The 15993-nt window shown below is 34.1% G+C and overlaps 1 protein-coding gene across 1 annotated transcript in view; it reads right to left on the bottom strand.

Annotated features, from left to right (window-relative positions):
• The window catches only part of LOC116726499 (glypican-5-like), a 59212-nt gene that overhangs the window by 21218 nt on the left and 22001 nt on the right, over positions 1–15993 (bottom strand). The window contains exon 8 of the mRNA XM_032573260.1: positions 8925–9045. Coding sequence (XP_032429151.1) covers positions 8925–9045 — 121 coding nt within the window. The remainder of the gene's footprint in view (positions 1–8924; positions 9046–15993) is intronic.

The following is a 15993-nucleotide window of genomic DNA, read 5'->3' as shown; positions in this document are numbered from 1 at the left end:
GATAAATTTTGATCACATTTTTGCTGAATTTAATGATTTAGTTGATTTAAACTCTGAGTATATACAACCCCTTTGGCAACTTTGGTCTAAATTTAACCTGTAATTTATCCAGAATCAAAAGAAGCATGTATGCCAGAGCATACACAGGCCTGGAAAAAATTAAGAAACCACTTAAAATGATCAGTTTCTCTGATTTTACTTTTTATAAATATATGTTTGAGTAAAATGAATATTGTTCTTTTATTGTATGAACTACTGACAACTTGTCCACGAAATTCCAAGCAAAACTTTTGTATTTATTTGCAGAAAATGAGAAATGGTCAAAATAACTAAAGAGATGCTGTGGTTTCAGAGCACAAATACTGCAAAGAAAACAAGTTTATGTTCACTTAAAAACAACAGTACCAATGTTTTAACTCAGGAAGAGTTCAGAAAATAACATTTGGTGGAATAAGCAGCAGGTTTTCAATGTGCAGTGGGCTCTTAACTTTTTCTAAAGCTGTAATTATTTTTAGATTTTTAACCACACATAGCAAGAACCATCTAAATTTCTGATGGATCAATGACAATTATACAGAGGGGAGGTATAAAAAGAGCAAATGACCCAATATTAATGTCTTTAACTTACATTAAACCAGTGCAACAAAACTGGTGAAATCGGGCAAAATAATATAAATAGGAATAAAACTAGGAGACAGCAGCTTGTGTTAACTCTGCCCTGGGAGAAAACACTGTGGAGATGGGTAAAATATAAAATATAAATGTAGCGCACATGCTTTTTAATTCAGCACGTCAGTAAAATATACGTTTCAAACTTGTCTTAGTTCTTTTTGGAAGCAGGACAAGTATAACCAGCTCTTATTATGGTCTGAACTTAACATTATTATTTCTGAACACATAAAAAGAGATGCAAACAGAGGCGTTAAGCAGCTGTGGAAACACCATGAGCCAAGATCCGAGGGAAAACCCAGAGATGGAGTGACAGAGTGTGGAGTGATTCACCGTTATTTCATTACGCTCAATGAGATCCCAAAATCCCCAAGAACACATTACACCCCGTCTCCAGCACGAGTGTCCTCTTAGTCATGTGGAAAAAGTGCAGATTTGACTATCATCCCCTTCTTATTGGAATCCCAAGCAAAAATGTCCAGAGGCTACAATAAATGAATATACACTGTAAAACATTTGAAGGCGGTTTAACTTGAAAATGAAAGTCCACCTGCTGCCTTGAAAAATGTCAACAAGAAAACTGTTTTGGTTTTAACTCAGAAACTAAAGTTCATGAAGCTGATTTAACAACAACAGACAAGTTGTCCAAAACATTGTTTTTTAAGTTCATTAATCTTGGATTGTGAGTTTTTACTTAAATTTAAACCAAAGAATTATTTTTACTTACATTATCAAGTTAAAATAACTTATTTTACTTTAGAATCATTTCAATTCTTGTTTCAAATTGCATGAACAAAATTTCTGATCTGATAATGAATTTTATTTAACATCACAATGAATTTGGCTCAATAACATTTAGTGTGAACAGGACATTAAAATAAACATTTTCCTTAATAAAACACAAGTCATACCAATGTAACGCACTTCCATCTCAGGATATAAAACCATGCCGCTAAGCATTCTGGGAAATAGTTCCCACTCCTGTCAGTTTAAGTGATAAGCTAAAAACTCTAGTTTAATCAACTTTTAAAGGTTTGACAAAAATCAATAAAAAGTTAACAACTTCCTGCTGTAAGTTTATCTTTCACAAACTCACACATTTAGGTTCAAAATCTAAAACTTGTTCAATTTATTTGACTTAAAGACAACTACATGTGGCTCAGATGTTTTGCAGTGTACAACATCTGCTCTACGGTTGCTGCACCAGCTGTTTATTTACCAGTGCAACCACAGAAACTACGACACACATTCTGTGCTTCACATAATCAAACTGAAGACAAAATCATTAACTTTACTACACGTGATTTAAAAGACTTGTTTTAAGTTTCAATGTTTTTTTTGTGCGTTTTTTTTTCACAAAAGTAAATTGCTAAATCTTTAAACTGAGTTGCTACTATTGTAAAATTTAAACAGAATTTAGGCAGTTTTGCTTTAAGGAAACAAAAAAGTAAAAAGGATGACAAAATGTAAATAATATGCATTTAGCTATTTAGCAGTTTAAAATTTCTCTAAACCCTGAAAAATAACTTAATCTAAGAATTTACCTAGTAAAAGGTGTTGTTATTATACTATAACTTTATGTTCTTTATTAACACAAAGCCAAAAAAACTGATGTATGGAAACTAAGAACAAAGTTCTGTGGTTCAATTATTCGCAAATAATTTGATATTTTCTTTACGAAATCTTTCGTTATATTACAATAACAAGATATTTTCTTGTTTTTGCATAAGACATAAAAAGAGCTTTGCATCACAGTATTCATCACAATATTTTCAATAAATTAGAACATTACTGACAATTAAATTTTACTCAGTAAGTGAAACAAATCATATACAGTAGATAATCAATACTCAGTGTAATATTTTCAAGCTTTTTAAATTTTTACAATTTATTCTATGTGTTTTATAAACATTTACAAACTCAAGTTTTTGGAGGTTATTATTTATAGATTTATCAGATAAAATTGAGTTTTGCTAAATCAGAAAACAAAACACGGCAGTACTTTCATAGCAGGTCAGTAATAAATGTTAACAATCCGGTGAGTGAGCTGTAACCGGAAGAGATGCAACTAAATCTCTATTTTAACACTATTTGTGTTTACTTGCCCTCTAAATCATCTATTTCCTGAATAAAAGAAGAAATTGCATTACTGTAATGTGATACAAACTGGTTCATAAGGTCAGAAGGGAACAAGTGACAACAGTGAAATGAAAATATTTTAATGAGTCACCCTGGCCCATCCTGTCATCTACTGTCACTTTGTTAAAGCAAAAATCTGCTCCCTCTGGATTCATTAGGCTTATCTTCATTGGCTGAGCATGTACGTACAAATCCTGATTGGTGCTGTAAATGACTGAATACACTAATAAAATCCCAGTAGATAAAGAAGCTTTTATCAAACTTTATTACACATGATGCAAACCAGAAACAGGAAAAAAAGAAATCTGTGAAACATGGTTCCTGAAATGATTAAAATTCCAAAGATGCTTCTTTCTCCTGTTTCATATTTTCAGCCATCTCTCATCCTTGTTGTGGGAGTATATAAATGGCAAATGACAGACAGGAATGATAATTAATGAATGGCATGCATTAACTTGTACTTCAGACAAATAGCAACCTTTAAAAATATGCCGCTGTGCCAGTAAGCATAATAATGCAACACTAAACTTCTAAATGACAATGAAAGATCATTAAAGTACACATTTAATTTTCTGTTTACAAAAAGTGGAGCAGATAATCCGGAGGCCCCTAGGGAACATGTGGAAACATTTTTCTTTTGCGTTACCTCACAAAATGTTTGTGTTATGTACACCCTGGTCTATTTTGCATACAGTCACAAATGTCAATTTAAAATTTCACTCTCTTTGATGCAAAAAACTGATTTTAACTTGATTTATTCACTGCATGTTTACGTTTGTTTGTGTAAGGCGGAGATGGAACCGCACATTTGTGATCCATTCAGACCACCAACACAAAAAAGACACAATCAAAACTGACTTTATTGGTTAATTTAAAAAAACAAACTTACTGACAAAAGGTGGGAAAAGTGGGTCAACAATCTACAGCTAAAAACCGGAGGTGAGGAAACTAACAATGCCAGAGTTTGCGATTGCATCGTTTAAATTGCATTTTCAGATATTTTATTAGTTACTTAGAAAGACAAGCATTCAAATGAACCATGTTTTTAATTTGATTTCTGTAGATTGCTGAGAATGTTTGACCTACATTGCAGAAATGCAGTACGACTCAACATTAACACACAACTCCAGCATGATTTTGGGTTTACAGAAGCTAAATAAATTATGTACCAGGAGATCCAAGCACATAGAAATAACATGGGTTAGCTTGTTGTTAGCGATAGCATCGTTATCATAGACTATCACTGCTCACCTGGCAGAAACAAGTCGACAGCCATTTAATGCGTCTTTTGATCCTAAATGTTTGACCCAACCTGAAACTAAATGATTGTGTGCTCCAGGCTTTTGAAAGCTTTCTTTCATATACTGTAATAATATATATATTGTATAATATGAGGAGCTCCAGATAGTTATTTATGTCCATCACTTCTACGCCGGGTAAATCTTTAACTTTATATGACAAGTCTTTTTTACAGAGATAATATGGATCGTACCCTAAATATATGCATATTTTTTCGAGATACCTTGTCTGTACCGGCCCATTTAGGGCAGTACCGCACTCGCTGTGATCCATTTTGCTCCGTTTTGAACCGGAAAAATCCACTTCCTGACCCCCATCTGAATTTTGCGCCTCATCCGGGTCGGGTGTCTGAAACCAAGCAATTGCAAGATAACGCAGAAGAAAGAAATATTCCTCCATGTCCCCTAAGAAAACACCCTTTAAAGGTGTAAAATAGTTTTTTCAGTCCCATGTTGTGACCTGTTACAACAAACAAAACTGAACTTTTATTATTTTTACAAAAAAAGAAAAAGTTAATGCTTCACGCAAGAATATTTACATAAGATTAAATGTTCTCCAAAATAAAAATGACCACTTGCGTTGAATTAATGAGCCCTAGAAATCTCGTGCATAAATGATTATGTGGTGCGTGTGCAGCGTGCATTTTTATGTTTATGGCAAAACCACTGCAAACCACAAATGCACCCTGTAAGTGCTGACTTAGCAGTTACACATGTTAAATGCAGCATGATTAATGGACCTAGCAACAAGATTAGAGGGAAAACAGGAAGAGCTTCAAAAGCAGAGGAAAGAGACTCAGCCTACGCTGTCCCATCATTTTCAATTACAGTCCTAAACATGTTCGACGTGAAAATAATCCTTCTATTAATAACATTGATTACTTTTATGACTGACTGATCAATTCCCCTGCTTTGAAATTGAGCTTAATGTGTTAAGTTGAAGATCTGAATGACATTCAGGAGTCACAAAGTGAATCTTGCTGACCTGGAACTAAAGACGAGATAACTTATCACACAGTTATCTTCATAATGACTGATAGCAGCAAATATATCATGGCAAGCTTAACATCTAAGGTGACATTGCCTTATCTTTTTTTATACTTTAAAATGCATCCAATTACGACAAGACATAAATAAAATTCTAGATACAGCCAACAGAATAAATATTGAGAATCAAATGAGGAGTTATTAATTGCCATAATATTTCCCTAAGAGGCCACATGCACTGTCTGACTTTAATTTTAAAGCCAAACTTTATCATTTTTATTGTCACTTTCTGGTAAAGTTTCTGTTCTCATTATGTTTTCTGATATCATGAAACCAAGTGTTTTGTCTTTCAATATCTTTATTTTAGCTAATAAACCAACATAAAATTGAATTTCTGGACCTTTTTCCTCCACGGATGCAATATATCAGAAAAACATGAAATGCAATAATATTGCTAAGGACTATGACAATATTGATTACAATTTATCAGCAGTGCTGCACACTGATTCTAATTTGCCTGAGATCGGAAATTTGGTGAATATACTTTATTGATCCCCAAGGGGAAATTGCTTAGGTAATAAATACAAAGTTTGTAATATATATATATATATATATATATATATATATATATATGCAATACATTAACCAATAAATAACCTATAAAGGAGCACAGAAAAAATTTTAATCAAATAGCACAGACTTGGGCATTATAAAGCCTGATGGCAACAGGCCTGATGGCGCTCTATGGTGCACTTTGGCAAAATGAGTCTCTGGCTGAAAGTGTATTTTTTATGCATAAAATATCTAAAATATCTAAAACTGCAGCTTATATTTGTGACTCTGCAGATCTGGAGACACTTCAGGCGATGCATCTGCTGGGTTTGCAGATCTGCCTCAAATGCAGCTGCCAAAAAATTTAAAAAAGAGAAAGACTCCCCAGAACAGGAAATAAAGCTGAAGATACATATTCAGGGATTTTCTGCTGGTTGAAACTCAATTCTCATTAAGCATTGATTTGACAGCTCGCCACATGTCAATCAGGCGCAACATTATGATCACCTGCCAAACGTTACCAAGACGCCGCCGACATGTCGGGGCTCAGATCCGACTCCATCCTGAAGGTTTGCTTCGACATCTGGCACCGAGACGCTGGCAGCATTTCCTTTAACTCCTGCAGGTTGTGAGGTGGGGCCTCTATTGATCAGACTTGTTTGTTCAGCACATCACAGACACTCAACTGGACTGAGATCTGGGAAATTTGACAACATCTCAAATTTATTGATGTGCCCTTTAAATTTTTCCTGAACCATATCTGCTTTGTGGATAGATTGTAGCGTTGAGAGAGGTTGCAACCCTCACAGAAATTTCCCTCCATGAGCCGATGAACACGGCCTGCAACAATTCTTCGGTTGGTGATTTGTGTCAAAGTAACTTTCATATTGATCCCAGCAGAAGATTTCCTAAAGCATCACCCTGCCTCCACTGGCAGCACTGCAAAAACACAAAATCTAACCAAAAACGGTCTAATTTCCAGTGCAAATATTTTCGTACAGTTGAAGTAAGACAAACTAACTTAAAAGTAACTTTTCAGCAAGATATAGAGACTTGTTTTATGTAAATAATTCCCTAATATTAATGAAAAAGTACTTGTTCCGTTGGCAGATAAATTAACTTATAACAGGGGAAAAATGTCTTGTTATAAGTTAAATAATCTGGCAATGAAACAAGAACTTTTTCAGCAATATTAAGGAATTTACTTGGTAAGATTTTGTGTGAAGTTTCCAGTGCAAGTACAGTATTTTAGTACCTTTGAAATAAGCAACAGCATGAGCGGGCTGTATCCGCCCTGGCCTCAATGCTGCTCATTTTATTTTATCTTTTGGTCAGCTTTCTATTATCTCGATTTAATACATAAAGGACTCTTCCTGTATTTGTGCCCTCTGTTCCCCGCACTTTTTCAGTCATTGCAAATGTCAAATTCACCGTTAAAATGTCAACATAGATTTGAAAAAAGTACTATTTCCATTGGCTAATTTCTTTCACTTAGAAGAGTTAAAAATGTCTTGTTATAAGTGAAAAAAATTGCAGGCGAACTGATGTATATTCAAGAATTACTGACTTAAAACAAGCTTATTTATGCTGCTGAAAAGTTACTGTTCAGTTAGTTTTGTCTTATTCAAAGAATGCTCATATATTTACACTAGCAAAAGTACTTGGTAAAATTCTGTGTTTTTGCAGTGAGCATAATTCAGCAGAGTTAAATCAACGCTGTGACAAGTCGATTTGGTCCATCTCAGAATTGGCGTTAATTTAACTCTTTCAGTTGTTTCAACAAGACAGAAAATCTTTATTTGGAGACAAAAAAAAGTGGTCCATAAAAAAAAATTTAATAAATCATCAAATAAAAGAAGGACACAACCATCACAAAGCAGACGAGCAATTATTCCAATGTTTAAAAAAGAAATTGAGAAGCTTTAACTATTTCAAGTCTTAGAATTATTTAGTCACTTGCTGAAATAACTGAAAGAGTTCAATTAACACTAACTCTGGTGCTGTGGGATCCACGGATAAGCAACACACACACACCCCAACACTCATATGACGTAAAAGAAAACCTCATTCATTAGAGCAGTCGCTGTTTTCCACCACTTCATGGTTCAGTTCCTCCTGTGCTTTAACTGCACTTCTCCACCGTTTCACCACTTTTCCTTCCCCTTACTGACCCGCTCAGCTCAGCCTTCACTATCTGGGCCTCGTGAAACGTGCAGCTCATATTTCTGCACATCTTTCCTGTTTCTAACTCAGAAAAAATTTGATTTTCCCACTTCTTCCACTTAATGGTGAACATATTTCTCAGTTTTTTCTTTTTTTAAAATAACTATTTTAAGTGCAATGTTTAAAAAGAAAACCTACATACTTAAATGCACTGCAAAAACCCAACATCTGTTTTGTGTAGTTTCTATTCCAAATATCTTGTTACATTGGAGTCACAATGAGTCACACTAATCATTAATTATTTATGCCAGAATTTGAAAAATAGGATATTAAAAAAAATGAAAATGTCAGGTTCTTTATCCATACACAGCAAAAACACGAAACCTTACCAAATATTTCTGTCTAGTTTCTAGTGCAAATATTTTAATACATTGGAAATAAAACAAAACTAACTTACAAGTAACTTTTTAGCAAAATATAGGAACGTTTTTTAAGTAAATAATACTTTTTAATAAAAAAGTACTGGCAGATTATTTCACTCATAACATGGGGAAAATGTTTTCTTATAAATAAAATAATCTGCCAGTGAACTAGTACCTTTTCTGACACAATATTAATAAATTATTTACTTATAAGAAGCTCCTACATTTTGCTGAAAACTTACTTGTAAGTTAGTTTTGTCTTATGTCCTATGTAAGAAGATATTTGCACTAAAACTAGACAGAAATACTTGGTAAGATTTTGTGTGTATAAAGAATCAGATAACTTTTTCATTCTTGGGCTTTTTATATTCTATTTTTTCAAATTCTGCCATAAATGATCAATCACAATATTGATTGTGACTCCAATGCAATAAGATATTTGGACTAGAAAGTACACAAAGCAGTTTTTCTATTTTTCCAGTGTATTTGTGTGTGTAGGTTTTCCTCTTCATTTCTGCTTGTCTTTCAAATCCTGGCATAAATAATCAGTCATTAGTGTGTCAATTTATGGGTTCACATGACGATATGATTCATCTGTGCAACATATATTATAATTACACCATAAAGTGGGAAACTGGAAATGCAAAAATCTGCTTTAATATGTGAGTTAAATCTGATTTCAGTGTCGTTTTACCTGCGTTAGCCGCTCCAGCCTTTGTTTCACCTCCTTGAGGGCAGGATCTGTGTGGCGTATAGACATCTCTGGATTCTCCTTCTGGGATTTCAAAGTGCTGCCAACAACGTGACCTGCATAACTACACACACACACACACACACACAATTTGAGATAAACATGCATGTCTTCCTGCTACAGTTTAGCTGTGCATGTGTTGCTTCACTGCCCCGGTTCTAACACACTAACTCGTGAAGCACATGACGATTCACTTTATGCACAAAATATACAACTTGTTCCATCACATCAAACACCGTTTCTGGAAACTTGCACCAACCATTACTGTAACCACTGATTTTCTCCTCCTGGCCTTTGATCTGAAACTGGCATAAGCTTTAATTTCAAGGCAACTTTGTTTTCCTAAAATGGAACAATTCACATGACGGAGACTTGTGAAAAGGAATGCAGGTATCAACATCTGGGAGGAAACACAGACGTTTTTATCTAGAAAGTTCATGTAGAAACATTAAAACCACTGCTACTGAACGGATGAGTCACACTCACATTCAGGGCAGAATAATCTTTTTCTCAGAAGTCGAATTGTGAGGATGGATGTGTTTTCAAAACCTGAGCAATGCTAAACTCTGTTAGCTGTAAAATGAGTCACAAATTAAATTATCCAGGAGGAGAAATCATAAAAAATTTATGTATTGTGAGAATTTAGTTCATCTATCATGTGCAGAACCCCGACAGATTTTCTGTGTGCTGCTAATGTTTATCCAAATGCACAATCCAAACCATGCGATACAGTTCTGTTCAGGACTTAAATTTAATCAACATATATTACAGAACACCAGTTCTTCAGATGTTTTATTTTTACCTCCCAGATGGTAAGATTCACAGCGTATTTTTGTCTAGTTTCTAATGCAAATATCCGTTCACACCAAACAGGTTTTGAGCATCGGCGCGTCTGGTTTGCGTTTATAGTCTATGTGGATCCGCGTCAAGCGCTGCGCGAGTTGAAGCATTTCAAGCGTTGGACGCATCAAGCGCATCCGATGCTGAAGTTGAAAAATCTGAACTTATTTTATGGCCGTCAACCAGCCCATACTAGTGCATTTTCCAACGTGATCTCAGAAAAAAAAACACGAATTGTCACTGTTTACTCTCGTCCTATAATCAACGTCCTAATCAAGTTATGACTACAGGGTCAGGAAAAGAAAGGACCTTGATTGGAAGACGATAAGTTATAACTTTTACTACTTGGAAATATTTTCCCCACATTTGAGCTACCCAAATCCAACGTTGGGTCTATGAACTTTAAACAAACTTATTTATATAGACAAAATATGCAGGAGACTGTGGAAGAGGTTGAAGGACACGTATGCCAAGGAGTCTCCTCTCAACGTCCGGCAAGAGCGATTTTGACACGTCCAACGCGCGTCTGGGAGAAAAATGTCAAGCATCTGACTTCAAAGTGCACACGCGTCGAACCTGAAGCGTTGGACGAGTTTTTGACGCGCAAAACGCGTTCGGTGTGAAGTACAACTAAAATAAGGCAAAACTAACTTACAGGTAATTTTTCAGCTGATAATAATTAAATAATTCCTTAATATTGATGAAAAAAGTATTAGTTCTACTGTCGTATTTTTTCACTTATAACGTGGGAAAAATATTTTGTTACAAGTGAAATAATTTGCCAATGAAATTAGTACGTTTTCGTCAATAGTATGGAATTATTGACTTAAAAATTGCTCCTTTATCTTGCTGAAAAATTACTTGCAATTTACTGTTGTCTTTTTTTGAGTGTAATGAGACATTTGCATTAGAAACTAGACCACAATTAATTGGTAAGATTTAGTTTTTTTGCAGTGTCACAATTACAGTTGCTCATTTTGATTAATGCTCCGATTGTAGATATGGGTAAATTAAAATGAAAAGCTATTTTCTGGTAGCCTTGTCGTCACTTATGAAGGTCGAAATACATCTTAATTACCTACATGGCATGTTCCCCTGTCTTTCCCATTTTGAATAGAGGCCTGGTTCTGTAGTATTTACATCCCAAAGAGACAAAAAGGAACTGATTAATAATTGAAAGTTCATAAATACTGTAATTAAATATTATTTAAAAGTAAAACCTATTTCAAATGGATTCCAGCCCAATTATTTTTGGCAGTGCTTTTTAGTAAATAAATATAAGATTTTATGATTAATATTTTTACATGAGTTTCTATTTTTTTTTACATTGCTTAATGTTTTTATTTTTATTCTGTAGCACTTTGAGATTGACATGTAAAGTGGATTATAAATAAAATGTTATTATTATAAATGATGTTTTTGCATCACTGAATATATTTACTAAAATTAAACTTATGTGTACATCTAAAATAAATTCAGTGAGAATATGTTACCTAGATAAAAGGATAATCTATTTTAAGACACCAAAATTTGTGAAGATTGGTTCATTATCAAAGTAAAATTAAAGCTACAGTTAATATTTGCATCTTTTAAGAGTAAAAATTCCCAAAACAAAATTATTTTACTTTATATTATTCATGCAATGTGACGATTTTACTTAAATACATATTCTAGTGGATATCTGTGTTCGATTTAATGTGTGAAGAATAACTGGGTGGAGCTGCCTGAGAGTGTACATTTCTTCATTTCCTGTAATTTTTGATCATCTTGCAAGCTGATGCCTCATTCTGCAGCGGAGCCTGCATCGCATCATTTGGCCTCTGTAGGGTGTCAGGGTGGGTGGATCAAAAGAAAGAAAGATGGAGTGAGAGAGAAGAAGTTTATGAGTCATATTATTTCATGTTCCACGCCAGCTTTGCTCGCTAATACAATCAGCCACCAACTCAGTAACCACACAGTCCACGCCCTGCACTACACAAACACAATCTGGCTATGGCAACAAGGGGGAAGGGATTGTGGGAACTAGTGAGCAAAAACTTAGTGGCTGCATCTGAGGCGATGCCAAAAGATGCTGCAATGTGAAGGACCGGGTCCTGCTGGTCTGGGATCAGACAGAAACTTCACCCAGCACTGAAAGCCTTTAATTAACTCTCAGATTCTCGGTTTACAAAGATCGTGTTTCTCAGTGAAGGTCTTGTTTCCACATCAGACAAAGTGTTAATGTTCTGAGTCCAGCTATGCCTGGCAGCTGTCTACAACATTTAGGGTCACCAGAGATGAATATTATTATCCATTTGAGCAAGTTTGTTCCAAAATAGCTCTGAGCCAACGTCTCGCATAACAAGTCTTAATCTGAAAAAGGATAAAACTGAAAATTCTCATGGGAAAATTAGACAAGTTGGAGAAATAACATCAGGCAGTGGGTCAAAAACGCAACAAAGAAGCATGAATATGGTGTCATGCAAATAAATTTCAGCTTGTAGTCAAAATATTGCCTGAACAGCAGCTGGAAGTCATAATTTCATCACTTTATGATAATTATTGTTTCTCTAGTGAAAGGAAAATCTGTTAAGGACAAAAACTGTCAGACTTGATCATGTTGTCAATAGGAGAAACCATTGATTTATGCCAAAATTAAGCCTGTATATGAATAAACAGAACTAATTTTTCTTTCATGCACTATAAAGTGTGTTAATTCTGGAGAAAAGGAGATAAAATACCAACAAGTAGGATTTCAGTGGGTCAAAATTATAATTATAGACTAACTACGAAGCCCCGTAATGTCTGAAGAAATGCTTTCTAGCTTTTTATAGGAATAAATTAACTTGTTTGGAGTTTACAACCTGTTTTTTTTGGCAGAATTTGTGGAGTTTATTAAAATCTGTCCCAGCATTTAAATTAAGTTGAACAATTGAATTATTCTTCTATTCTTCATGTAATTCACAAAGAATAAGGAAGCTTAACGAAGATGATGCTACCAACACCGTATTTGACAGCTTATACAGTTTTCTTATTTTTGAAACTCTCATTTCTACTCCTTTAAACATTTTTCTTATCATTGAGACAAAATATTATTTATATCTTTTGACCAAACCACTTTTCTCCAGAAGGAATTTGGCTTTTTCTTATTGACAGATTTAGGTAAAAATTAAAGATATTGATCCTGATTTCTATGTAAATATGTCAAACAATTGAGAAAATTGTCTTATATTAAATCTCTGATCTAAGATCTTATTTAAATGTTTGTTACATTAAACCAAACCAAATGAGATGACAAGAGTCTTAATAAACATTACATGTTTAACATTTTTATTCAAGTTTAAAACTAATATGACATTCATTCCCAAGCTGGGTAAAAAAGGATGCAGGCTGAAAGATTATAAAAGCTTTTTCTTTTTAGAAATTACTTTATTCAAGGTTTATTTTTGCAGCTCATTCTTCAACAATGATGCAGTGTTTAACAAATAAAGAAGCAAAAAAACAAACAACTTGAAGTTTGCATGAAAGATTTAGTTTAAATTGTTTGTTTTCCACACAAGATTTGGTGTTTAATAATTAATCTTGTATTGATGGACATATAGAACATATTCTTTGTTGGTATTCTTTTAAAAATTAAGCATTTTCTGTGAAGATTAAAGACATTTATTGAAGCTCATTCCCATAATCTCAGATTATCTCAGATAAAAACATCTAATATTGCTATATTACATGAAACCTGACATAGTCAGACATTACCCGTATATGTAAATTGCAAAGTAAACAAAAATGATCCATTTACAACAATGTCACCATGGAAACTGCTTTCATGGCCTGCAAAGATATATCAATGAAAAGCAAAAGATCAGGAGGTGCATCCTTGATAATCTCTGCTTATTGAGTCATTTAAGTTCTGCAATTCAGTGCAGCATTGGTAAGAAAGGAAAACAGGAAATGATGTGCAGCAGAGTGATCCCACACAATAACAGGATACACGGGTACATGTGAACGTATTAACATGTCTCATGAAAGGCACGCCCCCACCGGGGAGAATGTAAAACCGACGACAGCGGAAGGGGAAGAAAAAGCAAGAAGGAAGAAAAAAACAAAAGAATGAATAAAAGAGCAATAAAAAAACCATATTTTTCCCCTCAGGGAAAATCCCAAGATTCCTCAGGCTCCAGCAGAGATTTCAGGGATCAGTTTCAGCCTCTCGCCCACTGCCTCTGTCCTGTCAACACGTCACAAACACTGAACTGAAGTATTTATTTAGGTTTTCTTTAATCCTTATTAAAGTTCAGAATGCGTCGGTGTTTATTAACCGTAAGTAACACACACAGCTGAGGTGAGTTTCAAAGACATGCACTGTAAAACATTTCAGCCACATTTAGTTGTGTCTACTCTCTTCTGCTCTGTAAGCCAAATAAATTTAGCAGGTTTTAGATTTTTAACCTGAATGTGTGAATTTGTGAAAGATTTTTGTCAAACCTCCAATTGTTTAATGAACTAGAGTTTTTAGGTTTGCACATAAAAAAACTGAAAGGAGAAAAAGACAGGAGTAGGGACTATTTCCCAGAATGCTTAGCGGTATGTTTTTGTATCCTGAGATGGAAGTGTGTTACATTGATCTGACTCTTGTGTGTTATTAAGGAAAATGTTTATTTTAATGTCCTGTTCACACTAAATGTTATTGAGCAAAATTCATTATGATGTTAAATAAAATTCATCATAAGATCAGAAATTTTGCTCATGCAATTAGAAACAAGAATTTTAATTATTCTACAGTAAAATAAGTTATTTTAACTTGAAAATAATAGAGAAATCATTTGAATTGCAGCTTTAAGTTAAAACCCACAATTCAAGATTAATGAACTTAAAAAGCAATGTTTAGACAACATGTCTCTTGGCGTTAAATCGACTTCATGAACTTTAATTTCTGAGTTAAAACCAAAACAATTTTCTTGTTGACTCAAATTGCATTTTCAAAGCAGCAGGTGGACTTTCCTTTTCAAGTAAAACCATCTTAAAATGTTTTAAAGTGTATGACTTTGAAACTAGAAAAAGGCACAAAGCTTTAGTATTTGTTTTCTGAAGCTGCTTTGAGTTTGGTTTCATAAATGCGACATAATGAAGCAGCTTTTTGATGTAGAGCAGAAGACCCAAGACTGCAGTTTTTCAGCAAGATATTTGTCCGTAGACAAACATCAAAGGGTTATTATGTTCCATAACAAGGCAACCAACCGGCTTAATTGTGAAAAACGCAATGGTGAGTATTTTAATTTTCTCCTCTAATGACTCTCAGAGCTCAGCGGTTAATGGAGCCCAAAGGCCCGAAGGTGGAGGCAGCAGAATGTCTACAAATTAGATCTTTGTAATCAGGTAGTGAGAGGAAAACAACTTCAGCATCACTTATTCTTACAAGTCGATGCAAAAAGTGCAGCAGTGCAGAAAGTAACCTTTTTTTTTTTTTACATAACACAGTTTGGTTTTACATTTAAATGTTAATTCCCAGAGAGAAACAAGAAGGAAGCTTCTAATTCGGTGACCTTTTTAGTAACGAGGAAAACGCAGCAAATGGAAATGAGTGTAATATATCATTCTAATGCGATTAACGATGTCGTTTTCTTTAATGTTGTAGATCTTTAGGAAACAGCTGCACATCAAATGCACTAAAAAATAATAAAAGCACTAAAATACTGACACTACATCAGATTCACCTATGTGCAAGGAAATTGAACTGTATAACATTAATATTTTAAGCTAAGCTGATCCACATACAGTTTATAAATATGAACGCTACAGATAAAGCAGTATTGATTATGAAATCCAAGTTTTGTCAGAAAAAATATGATGAAATTGCAACACAGCAATGCATTTATTTTGCTATGACTATGCAATATGTTATTGCAAAATCAATAATTAATGAAGCAAAGGGCCTTGAGCGTAGCATTGCTAGTGAAAGGCTAATAAGGGGTGAGGCTCACAGTGGGTTAGATTCACATTACTAATTTCTCAGACTTTTCAGCAGATATGAGAGTTACATTAACACATATTATCTGAAAGCTAATTAGGCAATGAAAGCAAATGCTTTTAAAGACATCAAGTGTAAAGGAGTTTATCTGTGTGTTATCACTTTTTAGTTGCCTCAAATACAACAAATAATTTAACCAAGATTTAGACACTATGAACCTTTTAA

This window comes from Xiphophorus hellerii, chromosome 9 (genome assembly GCF_003331165.1).
Source record: "Xiphophorus hellerii strain 12219 chromosome 9, Xiphophorus_hellerii-4.1, whole genome shotgun sequence".
In the NCBI taxonomy this organism is placed as follows: Eukaryota; Metazoa; Chordata; class Actinopteri; order Cyprinodontiformes; family Poeciliidae; genus Xiphophorus; species Xiphophorus hellerii.
Note: the sequence above shows the minus strand (reverse complement) of the source record. Positions and strands in the feature narration are given on the sequence as shown.